The 19,464-nt window shown below is 37.9% G+C and overlaps 1 protein-coding gene across 5 annotated transcripts in view; it reads right to left on the bottom strand.

The window, feature by feature from the left end:
• Positions 1-19,464, bottom strand: part of INVS (inversin) — a 226,390-nt gene that overhangs the window by 204,510 nt on the left and 2,416 nt on the right. For all 5 annotated transcript variants that reach the window (XM_074395099.1, XM_074395100.1, XM_003940086.4 and 2 more), the window contains exon 2: positions 16,394-16,523. In XM_074395099.1, coding sequence (XP_074251200.1) covers positions 16,394-16,499 — 106 coding nt within the window. In that variant the 5' untranslated portion in view covers positions 16,500-16,523. The remainder of the gene's footprint in view (positions 1-16,393; positions 16,524-19,464) is intronic.

Raw genomic sequence — 19,464 nt, 5'->3', positions numbered from 1 at the left:
CATTCTAATATCAATTGTGGTTATGTTGCCCAACACTGAATATACAACACCACTCAATTGTACACTTCAAATTTTGAATTGTATGGTATGTGAATTTTATATATATATATATGTATTTTTTTTTTTTTTTTTTTTTTTTTTGAGACAGAGTTTCGCTCTTGTTACCCAGGCTGGAGTGCAATGGCGCGATCTCGGCTCACCGCAACCTCCGCCTCCTGGGTTCAGGCAATTCTCCTGCCTCAGCCTCCTGAGTAGCTGGGATTACAGGCATGCACCACCATGCCCCTCTAATTTTTTGTATTTTTAGTAGAGACAGGGTTTCACCATGTTGACCAGGATGGTCTCCATCTCTTGACCTCGTGATCCACCTGCCTCGGCCTCCCAAAGTGCTGGGATTACAGGCGTGAGCCACTGTGACCGGCCTTGAGAATTATATCTTAATAAAGCATTACAAAAAGCTCTACTATATATAAATTAAAATGGAATACTAAAAGTAGTCAAGAAATGGAAAGGAGGACAGGAATAAAAAACAGGAGGAACATGTAGTGTTCAACACGATAAATTGGAAATCTTAAATCTTAACATTCATAATTACATTAAATCTAAATGGTATAAACACAGCAATAAAAAGGCTGAGATAAAAAAGAAGACTCGATTATATGCTATTTATAAGAAACTCACTTAAAATACAATAACATAGGTGGTTAAAAGTAAAAGAATGAGCAAAACTATAATAAACAAAGACTAATGAAAAGAAAGCTCTAGTTAAGTATATTAATATCTAATAAGGTAAACTTTAAATACAAGACAATTCCCAGAAACAAATAGAGATATTATATAACAATAAAAGGGTCAATACAACAAGAATATATACAATTCCTAAATGTATATGTACTAAATCACAGAGCTTCACAATACAGGCAGCAAAAACTAATAGAACAGAAACACTTGAAAACACAATTATAATTGGTAACTTCAACACTCTTCTCTCAATAATTGCTAGAACCACTAAAATGAAAATCAGCAAGGACACAAAAGAACTGAACACTGAAAAAAAGCAACAGGACATAACTGATATTTAGTGAAACATTTAAGATAATCCATGGGTTAAAGAGAGAATCTCAAGTGAAATTAAAAAGTATAATTAAATGAATAAAAACATATTATTTAAGGTTCTTGCACCACCCATGAAGGAAGCTTAGAAGGAAATATATAGTAATGAATGCTTTTAATTAGAATAGAAGAATAGTTTCAAATCAATTATCTATGCCTCTACTGTAGAACACTAAAACAGAAGAGCAAATTTAACCCAAAACAAGCAGAAGGAAGTACCTAAGAAAAATAAGAACAGAGAGCAATTACATTAAAGTCACAAAAAAAACTGAGAAAATCAATGAAGCTAAAAGTTGGTTCTTGGAAAATAAAATTAATAAATCTCTAATTGGATTGATCATTAAAAACAAAGGAGACACAAATTCCCAGTATCAAGAATGGCAGAGGGGTCATCACTACAAAGTCTGTGGATATTAAAAGGCAGTAAGGGAATGTCATAAGCCACAAACTCACAATTTAAGTGAAATGGATAAATTCCTTGAAAGATATAATCCTTCGAAGTCCACTTAACATACAGATACTCTCAACAGTACTTGTGGTAAAATTCTGAGATGGCATCTAAGACTTCCAGCCCCTGGTACACATGCCCTGTATGATCCCCTCCTCTTGATTGTGGGTAGAACTATGATGTCACTCCCATGATTAGATTTTCTTATGTGGCAAATGTGAAGGGTTTTGCAGATGTAATTAGGTCCCTTAATCTTTTCACTTCAAATTAATCATAAGAGAGATTAGTTTGGGTTGCTTTGACCTAATCAGGTGAGCCCTTCAAAAGAGTGCCGAGGCCAGAGGAAGAAACTGGAGCGATCCGAAGCAGCAGAGATATTTTCCTGCTGGCCTTGAAGAAGCAAACTGCCATGAGTTTTAAAATTGTACCAAAAAAAGAAAAACCTGTAGTCAGCTCATTCACCCCTATTGGTTGGAGCTAAGGTTTTCAGGTTCTTTCTGGGCTACATAGTTCTTTCCAAGGTACTTGTAGCAATCTGAGAGTTTAGGACCACATTCTGCTGGGACCAATGATCCAGGAGGAGCTTAGAGCTATGACTAGACCATCGACTGATCCATCAACAAATGTGTACCTTGATCCCAGAGTCTTCACAAATGCTCACCAAAGAAAGACTCCCAGGATGATTTAGAGGCCTCTCATAACTTCTGCTCCAAAACGTTAATAAAGAACCTTGGTAACTTGATTCTCCACCCACATATCAAATTCCCTTACCCTCTACCAGAAGGTTCACCCCAACAACAAGATAGAAGAGCAAAGACCTTCCAGGACATCAGAGATGGTTTTCCTTATAGGAAGAGAGGAGTGAGGACATTGTCATCTGCGTGGAAAGAAAGAATGGTAAAACTGAGATACCTGTTACTCAACAGATTTTCTCAGCTTATAGGAGAGCTAACAATTATTGGGCCAAAATGGGTTCAGAATGAATCAAGAATTGAACCATTCAAATGTGGGTGTAGTTTCCACATGTATCATAGATGGGATCCTTCTGAGAATGCTAGAATAGGAAATTATGACAATGAGCTGGTTTAGTCATAAACCTTTTCTTGTACTTTTATTTCTTGCTGGTAATTTTATGCAGCAGTATATGCTAGGATAGACTGTATACCAATAATTTCAATAGCCTATGATGAGTGATATCTTTTTCTTCTTGTATCTTTTCCTTCCTACCTTGATAGCAGTAATTTATAAGGAATCTATGTAAGTTTGAATGTATTTTAATAGCCTGAATATACTTTAGCTCCACTTTTTGGTTTGACCCCAAAGCAGCACCAATAAGTCTGAAGTATTCTCCCATGTTTTATTTTTATTAATTAATTAATTAATTAATTTTTTGAGACAGGGTTTCACTCCTGTTGCCCAGGCTGGAGTGCAATGGCATGACCTCGGCTCATTGCAAACTCCACTTCCTGGGTTCAAGCAATTGTTGTCTTAGCCTCCCAAGTAGCTACGACTACAGGCACGCGCATTGTATCAGCTAATTTTTGCATTTTTTGCAGAGACAGGGTTTTGTCATGTTGTCCAGGCTGGTCTTGGACTCTTGAGCTCAAGTGATCCGCCTGCCTTGGCCTCCCAAAGTGCTGGGATTATAGGCATGAGCCACCATACAGGCCTCCCATATGTTTTAGAAGCCTAGGTCAGTGAGATGAAACCCAACATCTAGAATTTGAAGCAAGGTAACTTGTGGGGAAAGAATGAAAAGAAAACATTGAGTAGTTTGACTATAGCATAATAACACACTATTTTTTCAATTTTCAGTAACAAATAAATATGCATATAGAGAAACAATAAAGTTGACACATTTGATTAACTTAAAAAAAAAAAAAAAGAAAATAAATTTTGCCAATGTGCAGTGGGGAGAGAATCCTAAATCTCAGATGAGACCTTAGCCCTCGCTGATGCCTTGATTGCAGTTTAGGGATACCATGAGCAAAAACCTCAGCCTGAGCAGTGTCTAGGCTCCTGACATACAGAAACTGTAAAGTAATAAATGTTTGTTGTTTGTAAGCTAAGTTTGTGTCAATTTGTTTCACAGCAAGAAAAACCTAATATAGTACTAGATTTATTAAAAAATTAAATTCATAGTTAATCTTGACTATAAAGTACTGCTAAGAATAACTTTTTAAAAAATTCCCAGAGCAATCTTTGTAGAAATGAATGTGCAGTTTTAAAATCATTATGAAAAGGCAAAAGAAGTAGAAGAATAAGTTTTTGGAAAAAAAAGAACAAAGTTGGTGAACTCACATTGTATGATATGAAGGCATATTGTAAACCCACAGTCATGAAAAGAATGTGGTAGTGGCAAAGAAACTGAGTCACAGACCAAATAGAACAGATTTGAGAGTATGTAAATAGATGTATACAGATATGATAATTGACTATGACAAAAATGCAAAGGCAAACCAATGTCTTTTAAATAAATGGTGCTGGAAAGGCCAGGCATGGTGGCTCATACCTGTAATCTCAGCACTTCAGGAGGCCAAGGTGGGCAGTTCACTTGAGGCCAGGAGTTTGGACCAGCCTAGCCAACATAGTGAAACCCCATCTCTACTAAAAATATGAAATTTAGCTAGGCATGGTGGCAGGCAGCTATAATCTCAGCTACTCAGGAGGCTGAGGCAGGAGAATATATATAAAAATTTTAGAAGCAATTGAAGGTGAAAACCTTTGTGATTTTGTGTTAGGCAAAGATTTCTTAGATATGATACGAAAGAATAATCCATAAAAATTAATAAATTAGATTTCATCCAAATAAAAAAATGTGTTTGAAAACACAAGAATTTTTTTTAAAAAACCAAAAATTGGGAGTAAATATCTGCAAAACACATATTTGATAAGGCCTTTTTTTTTTTTTTTTAGATGGAGTCTCACTCTGTCACCAGGCTGGAGTGCAGTGGCATGATCTCGGTTCACTGCAACCTCCACCTCCCAGGTTCATGCAATTCTCCTGCCTCAGCCTCCCACATAGCAGGATTATAGGCATGTGCCATCATGCCAGCTAATTTTTGTATTTTTAGTAGAGACAGGGTTTCACCATGTTAGCCAGTATGGTTTCCATCTCTTGACCTCATGATCCACCTGCCTCGGCCTCCCGAAGTGCTGGGATTACAGGTGTGAGCCACTGCGCATGGCCCTGATAAGTCCTTTTATTCTGGGATAAATAAAAAAAATTCTTACAATAGAACAATAAAAAGATGGATAATGAAACTAAGGCTGGATGCAGTGGCTCACACCTGTAATCACAGCACTTTGGGAGGTAGAGGCAGGCGGATCGCTTAAGCCCAGGAGTTTGAGACCAGCCTGGACAACATGGCAAAACCCCGTCTCTACTAAAAATACAAAAAAAAATTAGCTGGGCAGGGTGGCACGTACCTGTAATCCCAGCTACTCAAGAGGCTGAGGCAGGAGAATTGCCTGAACCCGGGAGGTGGAGATTGTGGTGAGCCAAGATCGCGCCATTACACTCCAGCCTGGGTAACAAGAGCGAAATTCCGTCTCAAAATAAATAAATAAATAAAAATAAAAATAAAAATAAAAATTAGCTAGGTGCAGTAGCTGGACTCCTGCCTGTAATCCCATCTACTTGGGAGACTGAGGCATGAGAATCACTTAAACCTGGGAGGTGGAGGTTACAGTGAGCTGAGATTATGCTATTGCACTCCAGCCTGGGTAAGAGAGTAAGATTCTGTCAGAAAGAAAGGAAGAAAGAAAGAGAGAGAGAAGAGAGAGAGAGAGAGAGAACAAAGAAAGAAAGAAAGGGGGCAAAAGTTATGAATAACAATTCACAGAAAAATTCAAATGATCAGTAAACGTTGCAAGGCTGCTGGATCTCACTGTTTGTCAGGGAAACATAAATTAATATATTAGTGAAGTACAACTTCTCACTATGAACACACAAAGCATGGATTGTATATAACACCTACTGGTAGTAGGGATGCAGGAAAAAGTGGGCTCTTCTTCACTGCTGAAAATGTGAAATAGTGAAGCCGTTAGAAAAGAAGCCTGAAAATACCTTAAAAATTTTTTAAATCATATTATTTCAATCTAGTAATTCCGCAGATAAATCCCTGAGAACTTATCCAACAGATATATAAACATCAGTCCAAAATATATACTTGTAAAATATTTAGTATAAAAATATTTGAGTAGCAAAACATTGTGAAGGAAATAAACATCAATCAGTAGGGGAATGGGTGAATAAGCTGTGATTCAATGACTACAATCAAGCCATTAAAAGGACAGTTTCATCTATACCAAGTAAATTGAAGAGATTTTTCATGATGTATTTTCAAGCAAGAAAAATAATCTGCAGGGAAGTATATACAATTTAATCACATTATGAAATAAATGAAAATGCAAACATCAATATATGTATTTATTTATTTGTATGCCATTATATAAACATAGAGAAAGGTGTGAGAAATAACAGGTCAGAAAGTGATCAGTGACCTGGAAGGACCAGAAGGAAAGAGGAACATGTAAATAGCATAAAGAGATGATTAAAAGTCTGGTTAACAGGCTGGGCACACACACACGACTTGGGAGGCTGAGGTGGGAGGATCACTTGAGCCTGGGAGGTTGAAGCTGCAGTGAGCCATGATTGTACCACTGCACTCCCAGCCTGGGAGACAGAGTGAGACTCTGTCTCAAAAAAAAAAAAAAAAAAGAAAAAAGTCTGTCTCAAAGGGAAATACATCATGTGACACATTTGCATGGGACTGTAGAAAAGTTAAAACTACAGAGACAGAAAACAGACCAGTGTTTACCACAGACTGGAATATGTGGAAGGAGGGGAGAAACTGGCCATAAAAGGACACAGTTCTAACATTTTGGGGCATGACAGAACTGTTCTATAACTTGATGGTCATGATGATTACATGATTATATATTTGTCAAAATTAAGTAACTGTATACTAACAAGGGTGAAATTTACTATATTATACCTTAATACGTTTTAGTTAAAAACAGTAACTACAAAAGATAGCATGGTTCTAGTCATGTACTGTAAGTGAAAACAAGATTGCCACTTTTGTTACAGATAATCATTAAGTATCCCTCTCTTACTAGCTGAGGGTAATTACATCTGGGTTGAACAAGAAAGCCAGTTACTTCTAAGGTATCTTGGCCTGAACTGTGCTAATGGAGGAAGTGAACTGACAAAATAAAATGTTTTCTTTGGAAAATGAAAATGTCAATGGGCACAGTTAGATATGAGAAATAAGTTTTGGTGTTTTATTGCACAGTAGAGTGACTGTAGTTAATAATATCATATTGCATAGTTAAAAATAGCTAGAAATTTAAATGCTTGCACTATAAAAAAATGATAAATGTTTGAGGTAATGCATATGCTTAAAACCATAATTTGATCATCACACAATGTACATGTATTGTAACATCACACTCTACTCCCATAAACAAATACAATCAGTATGCATCAATTAAAACTAAAAAAAAAAAAAAAAGACACCAGATGAATGCCTGGGTTGTTTTGGGCATGAAAATAAGCTATCGTTGTAGTTTGAAATACTTCAACATATATTTTAATCTTGGACATACTGGGACCCAGAAAGACTTCCTAGCTTCTCAGCAATTTACTTTGCTAATCTATGCTTCCATGTATACTGGTAAAAACCAAGAAAGGTCATTGGTCTGTAAATTTGAAAGAGCCTTATAGATGTATTCAGGTTGTGTATAACACCTAGAGAAGGCAGGTATCCTTTTTCATACCTTTGTTTTAAAGATAGAGGCAAATTTTGCACTGTATTCAACACATGTGATAACAGAAGCCCCTATGCACAAGGTTCTGTGTGGTACAACAGTATATTCTTTCCACCAGAGCCTCCAATATCTAATCTAGAAGATTCCAAAGATTCTATCACTGTATTTATAGATTAAGATTTATTGAAACCCAAACTCATCAACAGAACTAAAATATAGTACAAGAGCACATTCCTTTTATTGCTTTGAGTCCTTCTGGAGCCAAAATGATACTTACAGGGAATATGCCATAATAAGGCTAGTCTCCAGTTGTCTTTCATGATTAAAGGGCAGTCTCTACTGGCATCTTGTTAGGCTAAGCAAAGATAGTAGTAGCTACTATTAGAAAGATAACAGTAATTAATTTATCCTTTCTGCGTAGGGAGATACTCATCCTTGGAAGCTTTAGTAAGGGAGAAGATTAGGAACTAAGGTCACAAGAGTAACTGCTGAACAGCATAGGTTATTTTACATTCCAGGATAATCCTAATTCCACCTTGTCTAACCCATGGCTTGTGAGCCACACGTGACCCAGGAAGGCGTTGAATGCTGCCCAACACAAATTTGTAAATTTTCATAAACCATTTTGAGGTTTTTCTGAGGTTTTTTTTTTTTTCTCATCAGCTATTGTTAATGTTACTATATTTTATGTATGGCCCAAGATAATTGATTTTCCAATTCCCAGGGAAGTCAAAAGCTTGAATGCCCCTGTTCTAAGTGATTAGGCTTCTCAGGGCCAAAGTAGAGTCAGCATCATGGGGTTAATAGGTAACTCACCTTCTAGGACATAGAACTTTAGGCCAATCCTGTCCTCTTCCTAAGTCTTATATAAGATACAGGGAAACTTCAAGCTTTCTCTTTGTTCCCTGACATATCTTGTTTCTATGTAACTGGTATATGTATTTCCCAGAAGAGAAGACGTTATTGGGTTATGTCACCGCAATCCAATATGTTGTGCCTATATGGCAAAATTTGTCTATTTGAGGAAGTTGAAAGTATATATCCCCTGGCTGGGCATGGTTGCTCATGCCTATAATTCCAGCGCTTTGGGAGGCTGAGGCAGGGGTGAGTCACCTGAAGTCAGGAGTTTGAGATCAGCCTGGCCAACATGGCAAAACCCTGTTCCTACCAATTATACAAAAATTACCTAAGTGTGGTGGCACATGTCTGTAGTCCCAGCTGCTTGGGAGGGAGGCTGAGGCAGGAGAATCACTTGAACCTGGGAGGTGGAGGTTTCAGTGAGCCTATGTCACGCCACTGCACTCCAGCCTGGGTGACAGAGTGAGACTCTGCCTGGAAAAAAAAAAGTATATATCCCCAAAATGATCAGAAAAAGCAGCACTCGGCCTCACTTAGGTCCTATCTTGAGTAGCTCTAGGGGGACAGTGGCTTCATGGCTAGTTTCTGAATAATGAGGGTACCATTAGTTTCTGGGCTTCCTGGCTGAAAGACAGTAACTGAGCAAGGTCTGTGCCTTTATCTATCCATCCTACTTTCTTCCTTAGTTTCCTCACTTCTAACATTCAGCTAATACCTGTCCAATCTACACCATAACTTGTGATGATCCAATAAAACAATGTATTGTTTGGAAATATTTGGCAATTGCAACATGCTGTAAAAATGTGGAGCTTATGGTATAACTAATATTCACTGGACAACAGTGTATTTAAATTCGCATTCCTGTCAGGAATAGTTAATATAGAGAGCAGCTGGCTACTGTGCTGTGTTGTGCTAATTATTCTGGCAACTGTGGAGATGGCCTCTAATCCATGACCAATTGGTGCTTGCTCAAGTGGGGCTGGCATTCTGCGTGTGCTCTGTCTCAACACAGTCCAGAAAGCTGAGCTGGAAGCATGACTGGAAAGTCACTGCTCTACTGCATTCAGTTATTTTAGGGCTTGTTGAAGCAAAAGAGTCTGTATGGTTAATGGGCTAGTATGTGCAGAAACTAGAGTTCCAACTCTAGCAGTTAGAGGAAATGACTGTCACTTGCCGTGAGTTGCGCTAGTCTGCACCATAGCTTCAGCAACACAATGTCCGATACAAGTAACAAAAGCAGTCTCTACCTATATCTTACTTGCTTGTTCTAAAATGTTGTATTTGCATGGTATCCAAGATGTATTTATTTCATCTGATTTCACCCACTTCCTTTTTTTTTTTTTGAGATGGAGTCTAGCTGTGTCGCCCAGGCTGGAGTGCAGTGGCACGATCTCGGCTCACTGCAACCTCTGCCTCCCGGGTTCAAGCAATTCTCTTGCCTCAGCCTCCAGAGTAGCTGGGACTACAGGCGCACACTGCCATGCCCAGCTAATTTTTTTGTATTTCTTTAGTAGAGACAGGGTTTCACCGTGTTGCCCAGACTGGTTGCGAACTCCTGAGCTCAGGCAATCCGCCCGCCTCGGCCTCCCAAAATGCTGAGATTACAAGTGTGAGCTGGACCCACTTTTTACCTTACATATTTTATACTGTTACAATCTTGGGAAGGCATTTTGCTGCCCTTAAAAAATATTTGCTTATTGTAATAGAGCGGCAACATGGGAACCATAGAAAGAACATAGGATTCGTCATCAAATAACTTGGTTTGAGGCTCAACTTTGTCAGTTATTAACTGTGCAACTAAATTTCTCAACTTCTGAGTCTTAGTGTCCTAACGTATAAAACGAGAATAGTAACATGAGACATATTGTATTTTGAGAGCACTTGAGATTTTACAAAATATTTTTATAACATAATTTGTGCAGGTATCGTACAATGTCATTTTCACTCACTGCTATTTCAAAATTATCATAGCTGTTAGACCTGCCCATATACCTTGCTATTTAATATGTTCATAAAAAATTATGGCAGAATATTGCTATGTCTCACTTTAAAAATAGTTGATATTTCAATAAAACTGGTTTCCTCTGTAATCCTCTATACTGCATTTCAGCTCTTAAAAATATTTTTTTTTCCCTGAGGAGTCCAGAGGCTTACCAGATTGCCGAAAGGGCCCATAGCACAAAAATGTTAAGAAAAATCCCATCTAGATAATCACTCATTTCATCATTCAAGGTTCAGACCTAATCAGTTCTTTCTTGCTTATCTTTCTCATGCCTATTTATTCATACATATGAAACTGCACATGTGTACAAAAACATCTACCCATACATTAAGGTCCCATAGTTTAGTAGTTAAAAGGACGGACTCTGAAATCAGACTTCTTGGGTTCAATCTCAGGTCTGCCACTTCTTAGACAAGTCACTTAACCCTCTCTGCATCTCAATTTTCTTACTAATAAAATGAGGGTAATACTAATACCTCAAACTCTTCATATTATTTTACTGTTAAATAAGTTAATGAGTTGCCAAACGATACATTGGCTGGCACATAAAACATAACTTTATAAATGTTAGCTAATTTTATTACTATTATGGGTATGGACGCATAAATATGTAAATATATTTATAAACACATTTGTATATAAGCAAGTTTTTGTTTTTTTTTGAGATGGAGTCTTGCTCTGTTGCTAGGCTGGAGTGCAGTGGTACGATCTCGCCAGGCTGGAGTGCAGTGGCACAATCTCAGTTCACCACAACCTCCGCCTCCCAGGTCAAGTGATTCTCCTGCCTCAGCCTCCCGACAAACTGGGACTACAGGCATGCGCCACCATATCCAGCAATTTTTTTTTTTTTTTTTTTTTTTTTTTTAAGTAGAGACGGGGTTTCACCATGTTGGGCAGGATGGTCTCAATTTCTTGACCTCATGATCTGCCCACTTTGGCCTCCCAAAGTGCTGGGATTACAGGCGTGAACAATGGTGCCTGGCCTATAAGCAAGCATTTAAAAAACACTTAATGATCCCAACATTTAAAGGTAGGGATTGAGGTAAAGGAAGAAGTAACCTGAAATAGTACCTCTGCTCTGCATTTATGAGGCTCACTTCCATATTTAAATACTGTGTCAGAAGATGTTAAAAACAAGTAGAGGAAATGATTTAGAGAGATTATGCTTGCTCAGAACATGAACAGTGAAACAAAAGTTGTAGTAGAATCAGAATGGTGCTTTCTGGTCACAATACCACTGCAAATGACCTCAAATATTATTGGCAGTAATGACAACATTGATCATTACACACTGTGCATATTTACAATTATTTTGTTTGGTTTTTACCAAAAAACTCCATAATATTAATCTCTGTTGCATTTAGTGCTTTTTCATCTTGAGACATTTCTGAAACTATGAAAAGCTTATGTTAGTCTAAGCTGATATAACAATAACAGTAATAGGATATTAACTTATTGTCTACTATGTGTCAAGTACCACGGTAGATACTTTACTGTCATTATTTCATTTAATTCTCATGCAATTGAAATATTATAAAGATGAGGAAACTGAGTCTTAAAAACTAAATGGCTTAGCTAAGATAATCCTACTAATAAATAATAGTTAGAATTTAAAATTCAGGTTTATCTGACTGTAAAATCATACTTTTTTCTACCATACTATATTATATAGTATTAAAATGAATCTACTAAATTCTATTTTCAATTACATTTCTAGTATTCATACAAATTATTTGAATTTGGTATTAAGAGAAAAAGCTATATATCTATAAATGAGAACTATAGCACATAAAAATTTTACTCTGTATGTTTATGCTTTTAATGCTCAGAAGTAAGCCCTCATACATCTGAATCTAGGAAGCGGTGAGTTATGGTAAAACATTAATCCACTGTATCAGGTTAAACACTAAGAATTGCTACTGAAATGATGTTTCATTCAGAAAAGCCTCTTCAGTCCTCCTCTAGGACAATGGGCAACATAGAAAGTGTTCGGCTTAATTAGTTGTGTATGTAGAAAGAGACACTCATCGGTTTCCATGGAGTCAAAGACACCACTGACATACTTCACCATGGAAACAGAGAGGGGAAAACAGAAAATGCTAAAGTGAATGAATTTACTGAGCAGTTGGTGAACAAAGATTCAAGAAAAAAACAATTCATCTGTAGTACTATGTCATTAGTTTAGGAAAGAGAAAGAGCATATATTTAGAGATCCTCAAACATGTGCTACATAAAGAGATGTTTAAAATACAGTGAAATTAAGACCTGGCATTCATATGCATAGAAAAAAAAATACATCGAAATTTAAGATGAAACAGTTATTATTTTCATACAAATATACAAATGCTGGAAAATACTCAAGAGCAAAGGTATTACTGTCTGTGCACAGAAAACATAATGGCACAATTCCCTCAGTCAGTAATTAATAAGAAGTTCCTCAGACAAGATAATAGAAAACAGAAAAATAATTTAGAAATAAGTTTATTAGCTATATACTGGTTTCATATGATTGCTTTTAAAGGATATTCTCTTTGGGGCTTTTCAAGGTTTCAAGTTTTAACAATAACACATTAACTAATCTGTATGACTGAGCCATATAAATATGTGTTTTTAATTTACGATACTGCACTTTTTTCTTTAAATGTTATATTTTTAATTAAAGCAATAAATAATTCATTTTACATGGTACTTTTTCTTGATATATTCTGACTTGAATTTTTTTTTTTCTCATGGAATTTAGTCTTAACCTGTTCCTCGATTCAATTTAATTCAACTCAATTCATTTTTAGTTCTGACCCTCAAGATGATTACAGACTACTTGGGAGAAAAGATACTTAATGATTATTTCATTCCTTCAACAAATATATTTCTTATGTGCCTACTATGTGCCAAGCATTGTGCTGAATTTTGTGGATTTAGTGATGAATTAAACAGACCCAGTCTACTTTCACAGAGGCCATTAACTTATGGAGGAGAGAGATGTTAAAATAACCATACACATAAATATACAGTGATCATCTGAAACAAGTTCTATGAAGAAACACTACAGAGGGCCAAGAGGGAATAATACAATGAAAAAAATTTTATTGAGGCTGGATGGTTAGCAGGCCTCTTTGACGAAGTGACCTTAAAACTGAAACCTAAAGGATGACTAAGAGTTAGTCAGACAGAGAATGGGGAAAACCGTTTCAGGCGAAAGCCCTGAGATGAAAAAGGGCTAGGCAGTTGTGAGCCACTGAAGAAAGACAGCAAGTTTTTCTTGTAAGAGAGTGGTAAAACTCGAGGATGGACAGGTAAAGAGATACAAGTAACCTGCTAAATTGTATTCCAAGTATAACGGGGCACAATGAAAAAGAGCAGGAAAATGACAGAAGTATAACAGATACACATTTTTAGTTCAAGTGAACATGGAAAATTTAGCAAAAAGTTAACAATGGCGAAATTAACTAAAGTGTTTAAGGATGTGTACGTAGGTGGTAAAACTACAATGTGATGATTACTATAAAAGTCAAGATAGCCAATTACTTTAGTGGGGAGAGAAGGATACATTAGGGGCTTCTAGGGTTACTGACCATGTGCTGTTCCTTAACCTAGGTGGTTTAAGTGGATGTTTGCTTTAGATTTATTTGTTAAATTGTACATATAAGTTGCATGTAATTCTCTATATGTATACTTCAAAATAAGAAAGTATGTTTTGTTTTAATAAAAAAGTGAAGTAAGGTAAATAAGTGGGGAGAATGGGTACAGCTGGCCCAAGAATCTTGGTTTTGGTGACAGGCAGCAATACTTGCACCCCATTCATTCTTTCATTCTTCTTTTTAGAAACTGAGCACTGTGAGTTTTAGCTTGGTGTAATACCATCTAGGGAAAGGCTTTTTTTTCAGCTCCCTTTGTTCTAGGTGTGGCTTCGTGTCTAAGTCTAGTCTACCTCCTTAATGACAAATTGCCTTCCCTGTGCTCTCTCTTCCCCTTCCTGCTGACTGGGATATGACTACAATGAAAGTATCTGCCTTTGACCCAGAAATAGAAGCATCATGTTGAGAATGGAAGAGCCAAGGCCCTGAAGCATACCTGAATGGTTTGTGAAATGAAGGTATCTATTTAACCTAGACTGCCTACATATCTGTGTCCTATTACACTGCTGGGTTCAACTGCTTAGCAGTTGCCAGGAAGATAGGTTTGATCTATCCAGAGTTGAGACTGCAATATTATGAGAATGAAATATACTTCTATCTTATTCAAGTCACAGACATAAATATACTTCTATCTAAACAGCCACAGTGCAGTTTAGCCTGTGCACTATGCAGTCGTGAGGGAAAGTTGAGAATGGCAATACTTAGAGGGAGATGAAGAAACAGAGATGGGATTTTTAAATAATGGAAACAAGCACATTTAAGTGCTGATGGAAATAATTTAGCATAGAAGAAAGGTTGAAGATATAGTAATCAAAGAGAAAAACAAAAGCAGCAATGTCCCTGAGAAGACAGGAGAAGATAAAATACAGAGCATGTGTGGAAGAACTGACCTTTAACAGAAAGACGGATCTTTGCTCTGTTTTAGCAGGTAGACAAAGAGAGAAGATGGGTACAGACAGAGGTAGATCTGTAGATGTCATGCTAAAGATGAGGGAGTTCCTACGTATTGTATTCATTTCCTCTAGGAAGCCTCCTGCATTAAAGAGAATGAAAGGAGGGGGAACTGGCAGTCAGAAGATTCAGTAGAGTGAGAGGTATGAAACTTCTATTATGGATAAAATGTGGCATGAGTGCCTATTTGAAGTGGGTAATCATGAATTTGGGGTGCTATCAATCTTTCAGCTGGATTCAACTGCTTAGCAAGGGTTTGGTACATCCAGAGTCGGGACTGCTACAGTCAAGTGCAACAGAAGATTAAAAAAAAAAAGCGGCCAGGGTGGCGGGGGGAGGGTAGATTTTTCCAAGAGAAGGATTTTAATAACAAAGAATCAGGTCTAAGTGGTGAAGAGGGAAAAGACAGAAGAAAAATTGATGGTCAAAACTAGAGAAGATAGTGGATTGGAGGTCTCAGTGAGCATGAAAACTATTGTTTGTCATCGGTAAGTGAGCTGAAAGTAAAAAAGTTTTTGTTGAATGGTAGAATGTTTGAGTGATTTGGAGGTGGGGGAAAATGTCAAGGTCCAGGGAATTGAACAGCTGATGTAAATCAAGGATAAGCAGAGGGAGAGGCAAGCAAATAGACAGCTGAGGTAAATCAAGGATAAGCAGAGGGAGAGAAATCTTCACAGAGTATGTGATAAAATACTTTTGTCTTTAACGATGAGTAGGAGTTTGTTTAGCACAAAAGAAGGTAACAGCAGCAGATAGAAAAGAGGTGGGGGAACAGAATGTATGGAGAAAGGGAAACAAAATTCATAGCTCAATGGTAAATAGAGGGAACCTCTAGCCTAGCCAGAGGTTGGGGTACACCAGCAGAAGTTCCTGGAGAAACTGCAAATGGAGGGTAAAAACAAAGTTGGAAGAAACAGCTATGAAAGTTCAAGTAATCTGGACTTCATTTTGTAGCCCAAGATGTCTGTCATGATCCCCAGACACGGGTGTGGATGAAGACTACAAAGAAAATATTTTTATTTTATTCTCTTTGGGATTTAGGACTTGTGAATATCTGGATTTGTGACAGACGGATCTTCGCTCTGTTTTAGCAAGAAGCTAAAATTCTAGAACATTTGTAGCCATTCTGTTTTTCCCATATACTTTGTTGTCTCCTCTAGAACTCCTACATTGGACATCTCTATATATCATTTACACATGCAAATGACAGGGGAAACACTGAATCAATTTTAAATCATTAAAAATTAAATTATTTGTAAACTTTAGTATTTGGGGTATATATTACACGTTAAAAAATTATTATCCATGGTGTCATTCTAGATCTCTGTTAACATAAAGATGAATTCATTTCCTTAGTACCTTAGAATATCTATCTAAATTTAGTGCTAAATACATAGAAATTTCTCAAATACTTTTCACCTAATCCTAACCCATATTTTTAAGTTTTAGGACTTAATTTCTTTCTTGTTCATGCGTTGGAAAAAAATATATAAATAATAACATATTTCCATTAAAATGCATTAGTACATGGCAAATTAAAACTAACATTAACAAACTTCCTCAGGACAAAGAGTTGCTTTTAAAGTTTCTGTACTTCAGGGGAGTCCTTACCTACAATGAGCCTCTGAAGAGCACCCTTATCTCCATTAACGGCAGCAGCATGGACTTGTGATGCTAATGAAGAACCAGCAAAGAGCAGGTTCTCTGACTTGTTCATAGTCTTCTTAGCAACTGGAGCAACCTGAAACAATGATTCAGCGAGTAAGTGTATGCAGCAAACATTTCTGAAACCTGTCTCATCAGTTCCAAGTGGGTATTTTATAAATATGATTTACTAGAAATATTTGACTAGGATTAGAAAAACCTATAGTCCTGGCTGGAGGCAGTGGCTCATGTCTTTAATAGGAGCACTTCAGGAGGCCACCACAGAAGGGTTGCTTGAAGCCAGAAGTTTGAGACCAGGCTGGGTAAGACAGTGAGGCTGTCTATCTTGACCTGTCTCAAAAAAAAAAAAGGGGGTGGGGGAAAGAAGAAAAGCTACAGTCCTAGTCCTAGAATTGGCATTAGGTGGCAAATTAGGTGACCTTTGTACAAGTTGCTCATCTGTAAAATGAGAGGGTTAGGTCCTTCTTAGACCCTTCTTAGGGCTATCTGAGGAAAAAACAAAGACAATATTTAACATTAGGCACAGGGCTCAGGGTTACAGGGACACAAGCAATATGATGCCACATAATCTAAGTTAATACAAGTAATATGATGCCACATAATATTAAACATTATAATTGATATTCGGAATAAAAGTGTGCCCAAGCCACAAAAAGAGTTTAACATAAACTTAATTATGAAATCAGAATTAGCTGGATTTAAGCACTAAATTAACTTTAAAAAATTAATTAGGGCTGGGCATGGCGACTCATGTCTGTAATTTCAGCACTTCGGGAAGCCAAGACAGGAGACAGGAAAATTTCTTGGGCCCAGAAGTTGGAGACCAGCCTGGGCAATATAGTCAGTACTCATTTCTAGAGATCCCATCCCCTCTTCTCCCCCTCTTTTCGAGATAAGGTCTTGCTCTGTTACCCAGGCTAAAGTGCAGTGGTATTTGATCTCAGCTCACTGCAGCCTCTGCCTCCAGGGCTCAAGCAATTCTCTTGCCTCAGCCTCCTCAGTAGCTGGGACTATAGGCATGTGCCACCACGCCCAGCTAATTTTTGTATTTTTAGTAGAGCCAGGGTTTTGCCATGTTGGCCAGGCTGGTCTTGAACTCCATCCGCCCGCCTTGGTCTCCTAAAGTGCTGGAGTTACAGGAGTGAGCCACCATGCCCTGCCTACAAAAGGTTTTTTTAAATTGGCTGAGCATGATGGCATGTACTGTAATCCTAGCTACTTGGGAGGCTGAGGTGGGAGGATGGCTTGAATCCGAGAAACAGAGTTTGCAGTGAGCTGAGATCACACCATTGCACTCCAGACAGGGCAACAGGGTGACAACCTGTCTTAGAAAAAAATAAAAAAATTAGTTAAGGCCAGGTGTGGTGGCTCACGCCTGCAATCCCAGCACTTTGGAAGGCCAAGGCGGGTGGATCATCTGAGGTCAGGAGTTTCAGACCAGCCTGGCCAACATGGCAAAACCCTGTCCCTACCAATTTCACTTTTTGTGGGAATGAGGGAAAGAACTAGGTGCCTTTTAATTTAGTACTTAGCCAGGTGTGATGGCACATGCCTGTAATCCCACTTACTCAGGAGGCTGAGGCAGGAGACTTGCTTGAACCTGGGAGGTGGAGGTTGCAGTGAGCCAAGATCATGCCACTGCACTCTAGCTTGGGTGACAAAGCAAGACTCCGTTTGAAAAAAAATCAGTTAAAAATTTTTTTTAAAGAGACAGTTTCTTGCTATGTTACCCAGGCTGGAGGGCAGTGGCTATTCACAGGTGCAATCCCACTACAATCAGCACAGGAGTTCTGACTGGAACCAGTTCACTCCTCCTTAGGCAAGCCTGGTGGTCTCCCACTCCTAGGAGATCACCATATTGAGACCAAACTTAAAGTGGACACCCAAATGGCATCGTGCACTACAGGCTGAAACTCTTAAGTGATTCTCCTCACCTCAGCCACCTGAATAGCTGGGACTACAGACACGTGCCATCATACCTGGCTAAGTACTAAATTAAAAGATACCTAGTTCTTTCCCTCATTCCCACAAAAAGTGAAATTTTTATTCGTTCTCTCCTTGGTACACCAGGAAAATATACCTAGCTTGAGGTCTTAACCATAAGATCATACTTGGAACACCATATCACTAAGATGAACCATATTTCATTAAGGACAATTTTGTTCTGACTGGTAGTCTCATGGAGCTTCTAAGAACCTTTCACCATATTGGTCGAGACCAGCCTGACCAATATGGTGAAACCCTGTCTCTACTAAAAATACAAAAAGTAGCTGGGCTGTCATCATGTTCGCCTGTAATCCTAGCTACTCAAAGGCTGAGGTGAGAGAATCGCTTGAACCTGGGAGGTGGACAGAGGCTGCAGTGAGCCAAGATGGTGCCACTTGCACTCCAGCCTGAGGACAGAAGGAGACCCTGTTAAAAAAAAAAAAGAACAGAACAAACAAACAAACAAACAAAAAACAAGTATCAGCTGCATAGGAAGATAGTGAGATCCCCATCATAAGAGTGTTTAAGCAAGCAGAGGTTGGACTATGTCAGAAATGCAAGAATTCAAACATCTGATTGGAAGAAAAGAGGAATAGTTGCATCAATGATCTTAAACATCCTTCCTAAACCTAAGCTGCTTTATCAAAGTTCCAAGGCTGAATGCCTACAAGCACCAGAGAGGTAACAACTCTTAGAAATGTAGGGAATCAGTAAACTTGAATCACAGTAAACTCGAACATATGCACTTATCTAAAGGGAGCAGCTGTTAACCAGCTCCAGTTAATTGCTGCCACGAGGGTAGGCAAGTCCTTTTCTGATTTCATCAAAAAGCAAGTCATACCAATTTGTTACTCCTGGGGATCTGGGAGTTTTGTAAGATAAATTTATAACGGATGAGCTAGTATTTGTCTTGTCATCAACAAGGATTATTCGTTCATATTCTGCCCTAGAGAGAACATATTAATACTTTCTTAATTATGGTAAAGGACAGCTCTTTATGTCTTTATTATGCTGACAATTTGAGTTAGGGT

This window comes from Saimiri boliviensis, chromosome 2, assembly GCF_048565385.1.
Source record: "Saimiri boliviensis isolate mSaiBol1 chromosome 2, mSaiBol1.pri, whole genome shotgun sequence".
In the NCBI taxonomy this organism is placed as follows: domain Eukaryota; kingdom Metazoa; phylum Chordata; class Mammalia; order Primates; family Cebidae; genus Saimiri; species Saimiri boliviensis.
The sequence above is the reverse complement of the archived record's forward strand: the minus strand, read 5'-3'. Positions and strand labels throughout refer to the sequence as shown.